The 16,857-nt window shown below is 49.6% G+C and overlaps 7 protein-coding genes across 7 annotated transcripts; 3 read left to right on the top strand and 4 right to left on the bottom strand.

The window, feature by feature from the left end:
• Positions 1–500: 500 nt before the first annotated feature.
• Positions 501–2,843, bottom strand: N7479_001963 (uncharacterized protein; the record flags this gene model as incomplete). Its single annotated transcript, XM_057249660.1, has 2 exons — positions 501–2,563; positions 2,693–2,843. 2 exons carry the CDS (start codon positions 2,841–2,843, stop codon positions 501–503), a joined length of 2,214 nt encoding a protein of 737 aa, XP_057114092.1.
• Positions 2,844–3,669: 826 nt separating this feature from the next.
• Positions 3,670–4,128, top strand: N7479_001964 (uncharacterized protein; the record flags this gene model as incomplete). Its single annotated transcript, XM_057249661.1, has 1 exon — positions 3,670–4,128. One exon carries the CDS (start codon positions 3,670–3,672, stop codon positions 4,126–4,128), a length of 459 nt encoding a protein of 152 aa, XP_057114093.1.
• A 427-nt stretch (positions 4,129–4,555) lies between these two features.
• On the bottom strand, positions 4,556–5,794 carry N7479_001965 (metal homeostatis BSD2 family protein; the record flags this gene model as incomplete). Its single annotated transcript, XM_057249662.1, has 3 exons — positions 4,556–5,137; positions 5,201–5,686; positions 5,771–5,794. 3 exons carry the CDS (start codon positions 5,792–5,794, stop codon positions 4,556–4,558), a joined length of 1,092 nt encoding a protein of 363 aa, XP_057114094.1.
• A 262-nt stretch (positions 5,795–6,056) lies between these two features.
• N7479_001966 (ubiquinol-cytochrome c reductase complex assembly factor 2) lies at positions 6,057–6,510 on the top strand (the record flags this gene model as incomplete). The annotated part of the gene is made up of 2 exons (XM_057249663.1): positions 6,057–6,071; positions 6,166–6,510. The coding sequence occupies 2 exons, from the start codon at positions 6,057–6,059 to the stop codon at positions 6,508–6,510; spliced, it is 360 nt and encodes a 119-aa protein (XP_057114095.1).
• A 324-nt stretch (positions 6,511–6,834) lies between these two features.
• N7479_001967 (3-oxoacid CoA-transferase) lies at positions 6,835–8,529 on the bottom strand (the record flags this gene model as incomplete). The annotated part of the gene is made up of 3 exons (XM_057249664.1): positions 6,835–7,148; positions 7,208–8,387; positions 8,467–8,529. 3 exons carry the CDS (start codon positions 8,527–8,529, stop codon positions 6,835–6,837), a joined length of 1,557 nt encoding a protein of 518 aa, XP_057114096.1.
• Positions 8,530–9,326: 797 nt separating this feature from the next.
• Positions 9,327–13,867, bottom strand: N7479_001968 (ubiquitin-specific protease UBP2; the record flags this gene model as incomplete). Its single annotated transcript, XM_057249665.1, has 11 exons — positions 9,327–9,859; positions 9,921–10,134; positions 10,199–10,619; positions 10,673–11,324; positions 11,381–11,918; positions 11,986–12,074; positions 12,133–12,527; positions 12,596–12,641; positions 12,692–12,899; positions 13,010–13,767; positions 13,846–13,867. 11 exons carry the CDS (start codon positions 13,865–13,867, stop codon positions 9,327–9,329), a joined length of 3,876 nt encoding a protein of 1,291 aa, XP_057114097.1.
• A 491-nt stretch (positions 13,868–14,358) lies between these two features.
• On the top strand, positions 14,359–15,129 carry N7479_001969 (Tim17/Tim22/Tim23/Pmp24 family protein; the record flags this gene model as incomplete). Its single annotated transcript, XM_057249666.1, has 4 exons — positions 14,359–14,542; positions 14,601–14,720; positions 14,786–14,980; positions 15,035–15,129. 4 exons carry the CDS (start codon positions 14,359–14,361, stop codon positions 15,127–15,129), a joined length of 594 nt encoding a protein of 197 aa, XP_057114098.1.
• Positions 15,130–16,857: the final 1,728 nt, after the last annotated feature.

The following is a 16,857-nucleotide window of genomic DNA, read 5'->3' on the forward strand; positions in this document are numbered from 1 at the left end:
GTTATAGGAGTACAATAATACATATATGGGCTGCGTTCCAACATACTTAAATCGGCAAGTACATATATTCGTGAATAGCACGATCAAAGTAGAGATCAAAGTAGAGATATAGAGGATTTCAGTCTTGTTATACCAACTATTTCTAAGGCCATGCTGCAAATAGGAGGACATCCTGGAGTTCAGAGATATCTCTACGCATATATTGTAGCAGTACGACAAAATGGAATAAATGGCCCTTGTAGGTGATTCAGTGTTGTGCTGAAAATCATGAAAAATATATGCAAGCCTTAGAAATGGCATCGAGGGATATATAAGATGAAAACAAAGGGATAACTAGAACGCACAGGCAGAGGAAGAAACCAGACAAAAGGAAATTCATGCATTCGTATACGCTATCATCGCGAAACTAACCGACTATAGCCAGCAGAGAAGCCCCATACAAAGGCAGAAATTTTGAGCACCGAGACCAAGTCCGAAATGAAGATCAAGATCAAGATATTTCAATAATAATACCCTCTCCACCAAACAGCCATGCAAGCTGCAACAACCAGATCAAGCATTTTGATCCCCTCATCCTCAATAACCAACTTCCCCAGTTTCGCACTCTTGCCCCTTAACCCACCACCAGCAGGCTCCCTCGCAAGCGAGAAATCCAAGCGATCCTCATCAGAATCATACTCCAGGTCCCCACCACTACTATTACTCGCACTGCGGCGGTGTGAGCGGGACTGGGAAACGGGGTGTAACTGGCCCTGGCGCGTGAAGCGCTGCGCGCGCTGAGAGGTTCTGCGGAGGAGGCTTGCGGGGTGGAAGCTTTGGCGGGGGTCTGTGGGGGATGAGGCGTGGACAGGAGGGGGCGGGCCTGGACCTGTGTGTGCGCGGGGCCGGGCGTACGTGTTTGGGTTTAGGAGGTGGGAGATGGAGCTGCGCTTTGCGGATGCGTAGTTGTTATTGGAGGAGGCTGATTGGAGGGGTCCTCCGTCAAGACTGGGATTGTTGTCGTTTGGGTTGTCGTTTGAGCGGGGGAGAGACTGAATTTGACTTTGAGTGAAGGGGGAGAGGTGATTTGGATGGGGGTTGTGGGTTGCGTGGTGAGCGTGGGAATGGAGATTTGCTGCTTGGAAGGGGGTGTTGAAGCGGAGCTCGGCGACAGTTACGGCGGGGGGTGCTTCTGTTTCGCCATTGGGGGCGATGGAGCCGCCAGGTGTTGAGATCATGTGTTTACATTTGAGGCTTCGGCCATTCACGCTGTTTGTAAAGGTACATGTGCCATTCCACGGAGAAGTGAAGACATAGTAACCGCTTTTGAGCTTGGAGGATGAGGACGGGCCATCTGGGGCATGGCCGTTGTTGCAATCTGTGCCAAGGGAGTCATAATATGGCTTTGATACGCAGAGCTGGCGGTGGAATTTGCGTGGACCGGTTGGCTGCTCCTTTGGTTGCTCTATGGGTAGAGATTGGGGAATGCTAGAGCTGGGTAGGCGTCCGATTCCTAGCGGGAGATTGGCTGCCAGGCTGGATAGTGAAGGCATCTCATTAGAGCCTGCGAACCGGTTATATCCCGGCGTGGAAATCTCGATATCGACAGTATTGAGGTCCATTCGCGGAGTTGATATAGTTGCCACATTCCATTGTGTACCGGACGTGGGATCACGTCGAATGAGTGTGATATGAAAGCCAGCATTATTGCCAGGAGGGTGTCCATGCGAATTCCCATGGGCGTTTCTATGCCGGTTCGGAGATTGCCCAGGGCTTCCTAATGGCGATTCGGTACGGTTATGTGAAGAACGAGGCCTCAATTGCGGTCTAGGGGCATCAAGGCTATGACGGCCAGCCGACATTGCCTCGTATTTCGCCTCGTACTTTTCCTTCCAGGTCTCTCCCCGACTTTGCAAATTTTCGGCAAACGCGCCCCATCGGGACGTCCTTTTAGACGGGTCCTCGCCTGCTGCAGGATTGGTCCATGACTCTTCACCTGGCGGCAAGGGAGGCAATGGTCGCCGTCGAACAGGGCTATTACCACCCGATTCTACCGATATTCCTCTGGGTATATTAGTGCTCAAAGGAGGCTGTATATTGGCGACTGGAGTGCCAGAGAATGATACATTCTCCGCAGTAAGCTGCGGCATAGGGATTATACGCGGTGGCAAGGCCGGAGGAACATTGCCATCCTGCAATATAGAGACTGGGCGCGGTGGCAATGTTGAAGGGGCAATGTCGTCCTGCAGCACTGGGCTTGGACGTGGTGGTAAAACCGGAGGAGCAGTGACATCCTGTTGAGGCGGTGCCGGCAAAGGCTCGGAGTTGAGCTCCCCTTTTCCACCTACTGGCTTCCGGCGCACATTGTTCAGCCGCGCGAACTCGCGATATGCTGGGTCGTCGGCGCCTGCTTGCTCGAGGCGCTCTTTGTGCAATTGGGCCTCCTCTTCGCGCTCTTCCTCCACTTGCTGGAGCAGGGTATCATCTTCGGGGGTCGCGACATGGAGATAGTAGAGAGAGGCATTGATTGCCTCGGCAGAGACACTAGATTTGGTTGGTGGTTTGAGAGGCGAGAGGAAAATGTCTACACATTTAGGCAGCAGTTAGTTATAGTTATTTTCATTTGGCTAGAGCACGATAAGGCGCAGCTATGGGACATTCAAGACCAAAATAGAGAGAGCATAGTGAGCAGAGAGTGGAATTGACTTCATACCTTTACTTCCTGGCACACGCACAATGTATAGAGACAGTGGTTCGTGTTTCTGGTGGGTGGGATTGCGTGGGTAGGCGGGGGGATTCGATGCGATAGCGGTGACTGACGAAAGTGATCGTGCCTCGACAGGGCCCTGAGGGACGGTAGACATTGCGGACAAGGCCGCGATCCACCCCGACAAGAAACGCAGGTACAATATAAAAAGATAGAGGTTATGTTGAGTTTGGGTTGGCAAATAAACAATGGGTCTCTCGGCAGTGGGCGGAGTTGATCATTCCGCCGTGGGGAAGAGAAGGCTGGGGGCCTAGTTTATTTTTGTTTTGTGTTTTGTTTTCTGCTCTGTTGTCTCTTCATCAGTGCTGATGTGAAGTTGCACAGGCAAGAAACAAAGGGAGGCAAGGGTAAGGAACAAGGTTATAGAATGCTGCCTATCGTGGCGCAGTACGCGTGTGCGGGCATCAACTTTGGGCTTCGATTACGTTGGGATCTACAACTACCTACAATTTTTGAGGATTGTAGGTAGAACTGAAGTCACTAGTACAATTGATGCTAGAAATTATCGCCGTTGGGGCCGCCAAACCCCAACAGACGCTCATGACTGAGGGGAAGTTCACCAATGGCCAACACCATTTCCACCAACTTCAACTTTATTTAAAATGACAACTATTTTGGATATTCCAGGCAGCAACCCCCTGAATCCCTTCTCAACGCCAATCCAAGCCTTCCTAACCCCTAGCAACCTTTTCTCGGCGCCGGCGCAAGACGAGACAGCTGCCAATCTTGTCAACTCTGTGGCTACGCCTTCAGACCCCGGCCACGCGCTCTGAAAGCTCTGGGATGCCTTCTTTACGGCCGTAGCCACCTCTCCAGCTTCTCGCGGCTCCCACTTTGCCCCCCTCGACGCGCTTCACGCGTAGCCACCGACACGGCTGAATGTACGCGTAGGATCTAATGCGGAGCGACAACTCTGTAGTTACATGAGAGCCGATGGAAAGCTACAATGGCACACACTACCGCTGTACAGCGTGCAGTGGCGCGATGTGCATGACATCCTCGAAGCCTGGCGCGACTGGGACGGTGTGCGTGGTTCAGGCACGGAAGATAACTCTACTCATAGTACATTAGGTAGCAGCGCTGACGTGTACTTTCTCAGTGTCTTCTCGGCTGCGCTGCTGAAAGCAACGAAAGGTAAAGGCGAGGTACATCCTATATGGGTCTTCTATGCGTGCCGCGATGTGCTGGAGCGCAAGAGACCCCAACCCCGCCAACTAAAAGCGCATATGATGTTGCCAGAGCAGGTGTGGGCACTGGACGTCCGAGTAACAGCGACACGGATGCGGGATGGGGGCCGGGAACTGTGGGAGGCGGACTATGAGGAGCTGCGGCGCCACTGGGCGGCGGCATTAGATGATAAGACGGAATTGTGGGCGAGATAGGATGGGCTGACGTGGGACCGTTGGCAATTGTGGGGGAGAGAGATTGCGGGCTTTAAGCACAAAGGGAATCTTAGACGAGGAAACTAAGGCGGTGGTTATAAAAGCTGCTGAAGTACTTACAACATAGTGGTATTATGGAAGAAGACTCGACCTTAGGGTATTGCGGTCCTCGCTACATAGTTGGCTCCTATTATTGTTCATATTTCATGTATTTGGTATCTTCACAAAAGCTACACGGCCTGAAATAAAAGTAGTATGATCTGATAAAGAAGGAAAGGAAAAAAATTGAAGGAATGCAATCCGGAGGCAGTACTCCTGGGGGGGTCTCGATACAAAAAGAAACTCCATGCTGCAACGCCAGACATTTCCATGTCTATGTCCTTGGCCTAAAACACCCGACCAAGTGAAAATCCCATGTATACCGATATTAGACAACAGTCTCAGACCGTTCACCTTCTGCAATGACTGGTACACCTAGACCGCGATCTGGACTCTGCAACACAAGCTGTTCATGACGTCGTGCCCGCAGGAAGTCACTGACTGCACGGATTAAAATGAACCAACCAACAATCATGAGGATATATGAAATCCATTCACTGGTGCTGATGCCAGTTATGGCGCCATTACCTCCACCGCCTCCCCCACTCTCACCAACCGAGTTTGGATCGAAGTTGTGGCTGTTGGGGTCAGGTGGAGGAACATATTCTGTACCTCCACCGTCGGAGCCCGAATTTTCGCTGCCACCTTTCATGTAGAAGCCGTATTGAACAAGAGTGAGACCGAGACCCGCTCGGCTGCCGTTCTTTGCGGCGTGGGTGGTGTGGAGGAGATATGTCAGCAAGAAGCCAACAAGCTGGAATGACATTGAGATCATGGCGTTCCAGACAAATGAGAAAACAGATCCAACAGGCAGTCCATCGACATAGACTTCGTCAGACGAGATACCAGGAGCCACGATGGTGGTCTCCCAGTATGGCGGTGTCGCATCAGCGGCCGCTTCTTCGTATGACTAAATAAAATATCAGTAAACAGGTCTTTCAAATATATCAAAAAACACCAATTATCAACTTACAGGAGGAAGATCATCATTCTTCTCACCCCGTTCTGGCTTGGCGGCAAGATTGGCAAAGACTCCATCATTCGATGAAGCGACCTGCCGACTCGCCCCAGAAGATGGTGTCGTAAAAGCAGGCAATATGGTCGGCCGCCTGAGAAGCCCTGGTTGGGTCTGATCCTGTGCAGCGTCCATCGACTCCGAAGAGGACGCTGTGGCGGTATGGCCGTTGTCCGGGGGAGCACGGAAGTCGGGGTCGGCTCGCATCAAGCGCTGCCTATCATCTGGCTCATTATCATCGTCAGACTCGTCCTCGTCGCCGAAGGCATCAGCCAGTGTCTGATCATCATCGTCGTGCTGTGGATCGCTGCGTAATAGTCGTCTCGACGATGGTGACGACGAGCGGGATCCGGAACGGAAAGAAGAAGGTGAAGAGGTACTATGTTCGGGTCGCGTGCTCAGCGGATAGGAATGTGGTCCTTCCTCTTCATCCTGGGGATTCACCTAGACACATAACAGTCAGTATTTTCCCGTGGGGTCCCATCCGGGGGTTGTTCTGATAGGAGATCAGCGGAGGGGATTGCATACCCGTGAATATCGCTGCGAGCTCATGGCGAGCTGAGCGGGAAGCGACCCTGAATAGAATCAGAAAGGAAAATGAGGCAGAAACAACTTAGGTTTGAACGCAAAAATGATATAATAAGAGTACAAGGGGATGGGAAAATGACGGGGTTGATGGAAGGCAACAGGAATGGATGTGGCTGTGTATGCCTGATGCGCCAGGCCAAAATAGACTGTTCCCGTCTTTCGCCTCATTGAAAACTGATATCCTTTCCCCTATACCACAATTATTTTGTGATATCTCTTGTCCACCATGGCTAAAACACCTGTGAGTATCTGATTCAACATTGAATTATCCCAAACAAGAGCATTGACAAGCCCCCAACGTTCAATCCCAAACAATTTCCTAACAAAGCAACCAGACGCTTAACGCGCGCTCCCTTCAAACCCGCCTCGCCCACATCCTCAAACACTGGCCCTCGGACGCAGTCCGCCCAGCATCAGTCTCTGTCCAGTCCTACATTGAATCCCGTCTCCAGCCAGCAGGGAAGTCCAGCCCAGCAATCTCCGAGTCATCCGTGAATGCACTTGAATCGCTGCTGAACAACCGCTACGCGCGCAAATATCCTATGCCGGAGAAGCTGCGCCGACCGGCCAGTAACCCAGATCACTATGACAATGTTGTACGTGAGTTTGCGGAGGCGCCGAACCGCGATTGGTTTGGCCGGTTACGGAAGAGGTTGGCTGGTATTATCCGCTTGACGTAATGCATCTATTATTGCTGTGTGTATAGATTTTTGGGGTTTTGATGTTGGAAAACTGGGGAAAACTTGATTTATCATTATCTTACTGGATTCGGGTGAGCATTATGGGGTTTTGATTTGATGGGTTGCATGACATGTACCAATACCTTTGTCTCTTTTTTTTTTTGTTTATTGTATACCTACTATATTTCCTACTCAAATGTACGAGATTTATTCAGACCAATGTGCTTTTTGATGCATGTCCAGGATATGTCCATGGGAATGAAATTTCAAACAATCCAACTCCTAATTGCTATATACAAAACGCTTGAATAATCAAATGCAAATTTACAGCATGGGCTTCAGGTCATCGGCAACCTTGAAGGGGGCATCGGTTTTAGCCTTGACTTCCTCGACGGTGACACCATCGGCGATCTCAATAAGAGTCAAGCCATGGGAGAAGTCAACATCGAAGACGCAGAGGTCAGTGATGATACGGCTGACACAGGCAGGGCCAGTCAGAGGGAACTCGCAGTTCTTGACAATCTTGGGGTTACCCTTCTTGTCGGTGTGTTCCATGGTCACAACGACCTTGGTGGCAGAGGGGTTGGACACCAAGTCCATGGCACCACCGAAGCCCTTGATCTTACCGGGAAGCATCCCTGCGAGAGAAAGTTAGTCATATGCAAAAAGAAAATGGAGGAAGGTTGGGGAAACATACAGTTGGCCAAGTCACCCTTAGCGCTGACCTGCATGGCACCAAGGATGGTAAGGTCGATGCGGCCGGAGCGGATCATGCCAAAGGACTCGTCACTGCCGAAGCAGCTGGCACCGGGCTTGAGAGTGACAGTCTCCTTGCCGGCGTTGATGAGATCGGCGTCCTCCTCACCAGGCTTGGGGTAAGGGCCGAGACCGAGGATACCGTTCTCAGACTGCAGGGTCACCTCGACGGAGGGGTCGACGAAGCTGGGAGCAAGCATGGGCATACCAATACCGAGGTTGGCGTACATGCCGTTCTTAAACTCCTTAGCGGCACGGCGGACGATACGCTCGCGCTTGCTGGCGGTTTCACCCTTGCCGAGAGCCGAGGTGTCAGCGCCCTCCTCCTTGGCGAAGGTGAACTTCTCGATCTGCTTAGGGGTGGTGCTCTGGATGACACGCTTGACGTAGATACCGGGCAGGTGGACGGCAGCGGGATCGATCTCGCCAGGCTCGACAATGTGCTCAGCCTCGACGATGGTCATCTTAGCGTTACGGCCCATGGCACCGTTAAAGTTGGCAGCTGCGTAGCGGAACTGGCAGTTTCCAAGCTTGTCAGCCTTCCAGGCCTTGACGAAAGCATAGTCACCCTTGATCGCCTCCTCCATAACGTAGCTCTTGCCGTCGAACACCTTGGTGTCACGAGGTTCACTGAACAAAGCGACTGTGCCGTCGGGGTTGTGTCGTAGAGGCACCTGACCGGTCTGCACCACGGTACCGAAGGCGGCAGGTGTGTAGAAGGCGGGGATACCCGCACCGCCGGAACGGCATCGCTCAGCCAGAGTTCCCTGAGGAGAGAGCTCCAACTCAATCTCACCAGTCAGGTACATGCGCTCGAAGGTCTTGTTCTCGCCGACGTAAGAAGCGATCATCTTCTTGATCTGCTTGGACTTGAGGAGCAGACCCAGACCGGCTCCGTCCACACCGGCGTTGTTACTGGCCACGGTCAGACCAGTGATGGAGGGATTCGCCAGGACGGCGTTGATCAGTGAATCAGGTACACCAGACAACCCGAATCCACCGGCAAGCAGAGTTGAGTTGGGCTTGATGTCCTTGACTGCTAGCTCCGCGGAGGGGTATACTTTGTTGATCTCAGATCGGCGGACGCTGCTAGAGAATGCGCGGGCCATGAAACGTTGGTGCTGGTTAAAGGCAATGAATGTCAGTCTCTGCGACTCAAAAGGCGACATGGGCGATATGAGCTACTAGTAAATGACTTACCTGGGCGGGATTGGCCGAGAACTGGCGCGCGAGGCGCAGGCATGTTGCCACTTGAGAAGGCATAGTGAAATACTTCGAGATTAAAAAAATAACAGTGCCAACTTAACCCAAGTGCACAGTAGGTTAGAAAAAAGATCAAACAAGCGTCCTGTCGTGACAACGGCAATAGCCACCTCTTATATTCCCGAGCGGCAGTCAGAGCGGAACCATTCCCGAGTGATATTCGTTTTCCCCGGAAATGTGGATACCCGGCTATTTCACTATGAATTGCCCTGATCTCAATACTTTTAGCCCCAGGGCCCCCTAAACTTGGTCACTAACTATTAGAAAATATCCCAGACCAAGCAGCGTCGAATCTTAGATGTCTTATTTCTTTTTTTTTGCTACTCATTACCTTCAGAATTCCCCTAGACCGGCAGACTTCTCTTCTTGCCGCTGCCGAAATCCACAGCCGATCCGTATCCGATCCCGCGGCTTAACCTTTCGGCAGTGTGCTGAGTCAGCACTATGAAGTCACCTGACATGTTCATCTGGGGTAACTTCCTAGTTTGGAAGGTAGCAAAAGCTTAGGCCAAACATAGAGGAGATCAATTGTGACTATCTTAACTCTACAAGTACTCCATGGTATCTTCAGCGTATGTACATGCTGGATAACAAAAACAGTTCACACCTCGCAATGCAGTAATATCCACGTGCAGACATAAGAGAATCGAGAAATCATGCAATCATGTTATCATGCTGCCCAGGTGGGTGCCACATCGTAAGAAATTAAGTTGGATGGGTTGGTTTCACTTCAGCGTCAAAACTCTTGCGTTTTAGAGGGTTGACAGCTGCCGCATCGACTGCTGTGGCATTGGAATCTACCAATACTGCTCCGAGTCAGTCGCAGGACGAGAACGGGGCCATGTTGTGGTCTCCGCATTGGTGGATTCTGTGTTTCCCGTACCTGGAGTTCCATTAATGGCTGAAGCTTCCTCATAGGATGGGGGTGCCATATTCATTTCGGGCCCAGGATTGGTGGGCTGAACACCCTCCATGGTGGTGGCTAGTTCTAGATTGGGTAGGTCGACCATGTTGTCTATCTCACGACAGACCGGGTTTACCAGACGGTCTTTCATGCTATCGTTGACATAAACAAGGAAATACGGGGTCGGAGGGTTGCTGGTTGAGTCGTTCTTGAAGATCTCATCCACGTTCTGGACCTCCGTGACGTACTCGTCATTGTACTTGCGCCATATCTTCTTGTCAAAGTCGAAGATGTAGATATAGTAATGACCGAACGAGACCGACCCATGATGCACAAAAACGGCGTACAGTCGATATGGGAGTTTATCAAAATCAGCAAATTGGCTGGAAATCATGGTTTGCGTGTCCTTGATTTCCTGGTTGACAGCTAGAAAAAGATTCAACGCGTTAACATATCTGTTTCAAGGCCGTGGTGCTAGAACTCTTACCTTGCAGTTCGGTCTCTGCCTTGTGGGCAAGGCCCTCAAGTTCGTCCAGTAACTCCATACTAGCCATAGAATTCATGAGATCAGATTCAACTTCGACTTCGACTTCGACTTCGGCTTCGGCTCCAGTTTCAAAGTCAGTCTCAATGGAGTTCACATCTTGTAGCGCAGTTTTGACTTTGCGGAACAATGTTGCCATGTCGACGCCACTGCCCTCCTGCAGGGAAGAAAAAAGGTTAGCTATATAAATTAGGGGCACATTTACTGTGAATTTTCGATACCTTTGCCCTGAGAAGATCTTCTCGGCGGGCCTCGAGCGTCTTCAGGGCCGCCTTCCATTCCCAGCATTGATTTCGTCGATCCACAACATCCGGATTCTTGGTGTCCATGTATCGATCCATGTAGATAGTTTCAAGCAACTCGAGGTGGTTTGTAGATTTGAATGAACATTTCTTCACAGGATCAAACTGAACCCGTTGCACCTGGATCTGGAGAACAGGTGGAAGCTGGCTGATGGAAGCGAACTGCTCAGCCACAGAGTTGTCCACACTAATCTTTTGGATATCAAATGCCCCATCGATAGCATCGTAGATGTTTCGAGATCCATGAGCAACGTCGACTTTGATATCACACCACCGCTCATCCTTCGAACGAGTGCCTTTCTCAGTAGAGATGTAAGAGCGGGTTTGGCCGTAGAACAAGCTGATGAGAGGTGTTAATACATATACTTTAATAGACGGTTATTCATAACTTACTCTTTGATCTGGTCAAGCTGTTCACCGTCATTGCCAATACCTCGAGGTTTGATGGCGCACTGGCTCTGGAACAGAACGTTGTTGATGACTTCTGTCACATCCTGCTGGGCGCCAATTTCCACCTCCTCCTTCAATTGCTTTTCTCGATCAACTTGCGGGATGTTGCGAGGAGGTATGGGCGGCGGTAGATTGGTCGATACACTGTCGTCTGGGTCGAGATTCATCTCCTGATCAGACCCTGCCTCTGCTTGATCTGAAAGTTGATCCAGGTCCGGCGGGTTATTCTCCTTGTCCTCAACAAAGAGTCCAGGTGCATCGTTCATGCTATCATCTGAGACCAATGTTGCATCGCTGCCATCATCGCTGCCGGTCAAGGTTTGAATAGGTACGGGTTCAACTTGGTTAGAAGATGAAACCGGCTCCATCCGACCGCCGAGAAGGGGCTGTGGAGGCCCAAGGGGCCCCAGAATAGGAGCACCGTCAATATCACCAATAATGTCGGGTCTAGAAGCAGTGATTGTCGACCGACGACGTATTGCCGCCTCGTTGCTTGGGCTAATCAAGGTCAACCGAGCAAGTTCCTGGGCGGGAGTAACCGAGATTTGGGATGAGGTGATCATGCTACGGAACAAAGTCCGGAGCTCATTGAGGACTATTAAGCAATGGGTCAGTTTAAGGGATATAGGAATTAGCACCGATAAAGCTTACATCGCTGAGATCGCTCGACCTCCGTCTTCGTCACCTTCCGAGAGCCCACTTGTTTCTTTGCAAGGCCTTCCTCGTCATTAGGATCCATCTGAAAGCGTTCAAATTCCAAGACCAACTCGCGGAAAGGACGGACGGAGAAATAGAACTGCAATAGGCTGTTGAGATAGCATGTATTGCCGATGTTTTGTAATCCGACCGGCCAATTTTCCATGCTTCTATCAGGCTCGTTGGAGATACCTGCCATATTCCTCAACGTGGAGCTGTCCAGTTGTTTGGCAATAATTGTCAGAGCCTGATTGTATCTCTCGGCATCCCCTGGGTTTTCATCGATGCAAATTGTATATGCAGCAATGATTGCCCCATCGTCCACAGTTCGATCAGGGATTTGGAGTAGACGATAGGCATCACCAATGTCCATTTCACCGGCAATCATCTCCCCAGTGTTGATGAAATGGTTCAATGCGACCGATTTGCGGGACTCGGCAATCAGCGCGACGGCGCGTTTCGCCAATTCTTTGGTAAGCGGATTGTCATTGACCTAATTGATAATTGATAACAATATTAGCTCGCATCCAACCCACAAATGAAGCGGTCGGAAAACACACCTTTGCAGTGTACATAGTCATGACAAAATCATCCGGGGTCTGATCCTCGACCCCCAAGAAAATATTCGCTTGCTCAACAGTAGACACACCTATTGTCAAAATTAGCGCGCGTTCGAGTTTGGAGACAATATGGCTGGATCAACACACGGTCCTCTGATGCCGCTTTGATGCGCGCACTTCTCCTGGAGTCTCCAATCCGCCACAAGTGCTGACGCGCTTGGGCATCTTGCGTTGTAGAGCTGAGGAAAGCATAGAATGTTCCAATGATGCTGTCTTCGGTGAGGTTTGGATCGAATAGGTAGATATTGAAGTATTGATATGCGTCCACAACGTCCTCAACGCTGTACTTTCCTTGTTCATAAGCTTCCTGGACGGCTGTGTCAATGATCTCCTTGTCTTTTCCACCACGCAGAACGCCGATAGCCTTGAGAGCAGACAAGTATATCGGGGTCCTATCAGGATCGTTTGAGACCTGTCGCTTGTATGCTTCAATGACAGGCAATGTTGACATATCCTCCATCACCCCCAGGTCCTCATAGTAACTAAAAAAAACAAAAAGCAAGCACCTGTTAGATCCAGTTCTATTAATTCGGGGATAGGGTGCACAAACGGAGCATCAGCCATCTTGAATTCGTTGTAACGGAAAGCTGTCGGGTCTGGAGCAGTTATTAGTTGGAATTCCTAGGGTCAAGTTTGGGCCACGAACAGTCTTGTGCTTCTAGAGCACTAGAAATAACGGGGATGGCAGAAGGAGGAAGGTCAGGAATCTGAGATCCTCTTCTATCTGAAGCCGGCCGAGTATGTATCAGAACTAGCAATTCATGTGTCACGTCGTCAAGAAAGAGACGCATCATATCTTGGTAAGGTTTCTCGGCGTCAACTGTCGGTTTAGGCGGGTGCCATGCCCCAGTATCCTAAATCGATTCGTCAGCGACATGCGACACAACAAGCTAGCCCTAAAGACACAACGGGAGACAAAACGAGGCCTGTGAACGATTTGGGAAAACATATCATTATTACAAACCTTATTGTACATGAACTCTAGAAATTCAAGTAATTCTCTACAAGCAGCACCTTCCACGCCAAAAGAGTGCATAAACCTCTTATTGACGGAGGAGATAGGCTTGCTGCGTTGTGGGTTTCGTAGGGCGTTGGTAATGTACAGACGCAGATTATCCAATACATTGAACGGCTGCGGATCTCCCATGCCTTCCATGGACTCAGGATACGATGCGATGGCCTCTTCGGCTCGTTTCCGCAACAACTCTTTATCAGTCATCAAGTGGATAAATGCCGGGCTCAAAATCGGTGAAAGAATCCTCAAGGATACCATAGCCGAGCATGAGATGTAGGAACATTGGTAGTGATATGTCTCCACAACCTGCCCTTTGGTGGTGTTTTCCGGCGATAAAAGACCATTCTTCTGCCGTCCCGATTGATAGACCAAATGGTGCAAATGTTTCCCCTGATTCTGACCCAACATGCTCATGTGGCTGGTGTAGTTGACCACCACTTGAAGATGATAACGGCATTTTGTGCAAATGGCTGAGACCTTAGACGATGTGCCTGGCCTTCTCCGGTGTTCTGGCTCTGACATAAAAGTTTGGTCTTCTTTCAGGACATATTGGTGTCGACATGCTTCCGGTGATATGAACCCAGGTGGGCCGTTGTAGCCTTCTGGATAAATGGGCGGAGTTTCTGAGAGGAGATTACGACCTGTGTCTGGATCGTGTGCTGGATCATAAAGCTGAACATCCTCAATGAGACGCGGCGCAGTCTTTCCTATATGATTGGCAAGAGACGTTGTAAGTATTTGCTCAAATTATATTGCAAATTTGCTGATCCAGGTTATTGCCTTACCGGCCTTCTGTTTAGACGCCATGAAGTACAGTGTTTGGACCTGAAGGCCTCACGCGTTTTAGGTCTTGGGTTTCGCGTTAATCAAGTGTTGGCTCTCTTAATACTTGGTCCTCATGGAAGATCACAAATGCGCACAATGTGACAGCTCAGCTGTGATGACAATATTGTCAAATGATGAAATCGCCACTGTATGCGGAGAGACAGCGGGGAGCCTACTGCACTTGGCAGCAAGCAGCGGCAAGCTTTGGAACTCTCTCCTCCACGGAATGGTCAGCTTTTAGATCGAAGTCCACTCTTAGCAAATGGCAAGCAATATCCAGGAAGATGCTCGATGAAAATACATTAAGCAAAAGGTTTGATGGGAAAGAAACATCAACATAATCACATAGAGCTCCGTTGAAACGGCGGGCGGTATACCCGGCGGTCAGACTTGGCAGAAAGCTGACCCCAAAATCCTATCGCCAACTACGTCCCATACCGCAAGCAGTCCATCCCTGCTATCACACACACATCATGGCGCACCACGAGGAAGACCACAGCTATCACCCCAAGGATGCAATTTCAGCAGCCATGAAAACCACTGCGCTGACCGGAAGCGTTGGTCTCTTCGCAGCGGCTGTGCAGAACACGCTCACCAAACAGAACGTCGGAACTCTGGGTGTCTTCGTCCGTGGCGGTGGTATCATCACCACCTTTGGTATGAGCTTCTTTATATATTAATTGATAGTTCAATTGCTAATCCGGACATGTTACAGCGGCAATGGGTGGTACCTATGAATTCATCAAGACCGCTTCCGCCAACCTGCGAGAGAAGGAGGACCACTACAACGTCACTCTCGGTGGCTTCTTCTCTGGTGCCATTCTCGGTCTCCGAGGTCAGTACTAGATTTAATTGAGTATATGGTTATGTATTTGGAGCTAATAATTCGGTTTACCTCAGTCCGCACACTCCCCGCTGTTCTCGGATACGGTATCGCCCTGTCGACCGCTATGACTGCCTTCGAGTACACTGGTGGCTCCCTGTTCGGATACAAGAAGGACACCTCGGTGGACGAGTTCGACCGCCGGACGGCGTTGCGCAAGGCATTCCAGACTCCCGGGGAGCAGACAGTCGCGGAATTGGGTGAAGGACGTGGTATGTGCTTCTTGTCTGGGTTGCGATATTCTCTACCGGTACTAATTTCACTAGGTATCTACGGCCCTGGCTACGAAGAGAGACGCCGGGAGCGCATCAAGGCGGCCTACGGCATTGAGGTTCCCACATCCCCGGTTCCTGCATCATAAGCCTGCATTCAATGTTCTTCCCAGCTGCCTTTCCCCATTGCTTTGTGTAAATTACCCCCCACCATATCACGCTTCCTATCGCCTGGACACGCCCATCCGATTTGAGTTTCTTTGAGTCTCCAGGAAATTCAAAACAATACACTTTTCAAGTTTAGACCAACGTCATGATTCTATGTACTAGATATGCTAGGGTGTGCATACCTACGTGTAGATACATAGTCTAATGCACTCAATTAAGTACACATTACCTATAGAGTCATTCACATGCAACTCACCATCGATCAATTTGAAGCAGACGTGAATCACTATGATGTTCAACAATGTTCCAAAATGAGGGGCTATCCCCGGACCACCCGGGAGCCAATGACAGTGCATGTATATCAAACGAGTGAAAGACTTCAACATGCTTCCCAGACTAGAAGGGAGGGAGGCATGTACGGAGTAAATATAAAAAGCACTATGAATTTGGCTTTTTTTCATAAGTCAAGTTGATTAATATGTCAAGGTAATATTCTATATGCAATTGTGTTTCTCAATCTATCTGTCGTATCCTGCAGAATAGGGAATTTTGCATCAGATTTGATATCAAACAAAATAAGTCAAATAAATGACATCTCATATGCCTAACTGATGGGGTTTGGCCTTTAATTTTGCACATATGCTCACATAATTGCAGATTACCGGGGCCCGGGCCTCTATCTCCTGCCGACATTCCAAGGCTACTTTTCACTTTGCAACAAAATTTCTCCTGTCTGTTTCCCGTCTATATCCTCAATCTGCAAGGTTATTCAGCCATCTGGTGACTATAAGCGACGCGATCCGCCCGAATGACGATAGATTCGACTATGTTCTCCGCAAGAGCTTGAAACAATGGTCATCTTATCTCGATCATGCTGAAAAATCTCCCTTCTTTTCACCTGAAAGCCTTGAATTAAAAAATATTCCAGGACAAATACCATATTTTCTCAGCAAGGACCCTTACCCTCGAATACGTCTTTGATCTGTGAGCAGACATCGCTTGGAGAAAAGGGTCGTTTTCTAATTAATGGGCAGTCAGTCAATCTGGAGGACTTCAGATGGGAATTGTGCCCTTGAACCTGAGGTAATACCTAAATAGCTATTCTTAGCTGCTCGAACCTCAATGATTGTTGAATTTCCGGAAGATTGTCTTTCTTCGGATCGGCCCCCCAGCGAAGATGAAAAATATATATTTCAGTACTTTTCCTAGCTTGGGCTTATATTCTCTCCGCCCACTGGGCTGAATTACTCAATCGCTCTGCCGAGCATCCCTGTCGGGTTGAATTTATCTAAATTTCTCCCAGAAACCCTCAACATTTATCCACCCAGTCGGATCGGCAAGTAACGGTGGAAATCGACATATGAAGCCGAAGCTTTTTGGTGGCGTGCCATATCATTTTCCGATAGTGGTTGGAACATAAGCTCTCTTCATGGTCACAATATATATCTGTCACGATGGGAGTGAGTGATACCTTATTGCAATTCACGAGCTCTCATTTTCCAGCGTTTGAGACCTCGTCCCTGAATGATATTACAGAATAGCCTTTAGTGGGCTTTACAAGAGAGCGATACAATTTTTTTGTTTTGGCAGTGAGCTTGGTACCGATGTGGAGGGCAATTGTAATTCCTAATGTAGAATTGAGAGCGTCGGACTGGCTCTATCAAGTGACGCGGCATAATGAACCATCAATTTGTATAAATCATCAGCCG

Source organism: Penicillium vulpinum, assembly GCF_028829585.1.
Source record: "Penicillium vulpinum strain IBT 29486 chromosome Unknown utg000001l_segment0_segment0, whole genome shotgun sequence".
In the NCBI taxonomy this organism is placed as follows: Eukaryota; Fungi; Ascomycota; class Eurotiomycetes; order Eurotiales; family Aspergillaceae; genus Penicillium; species Penicillium vulpinum.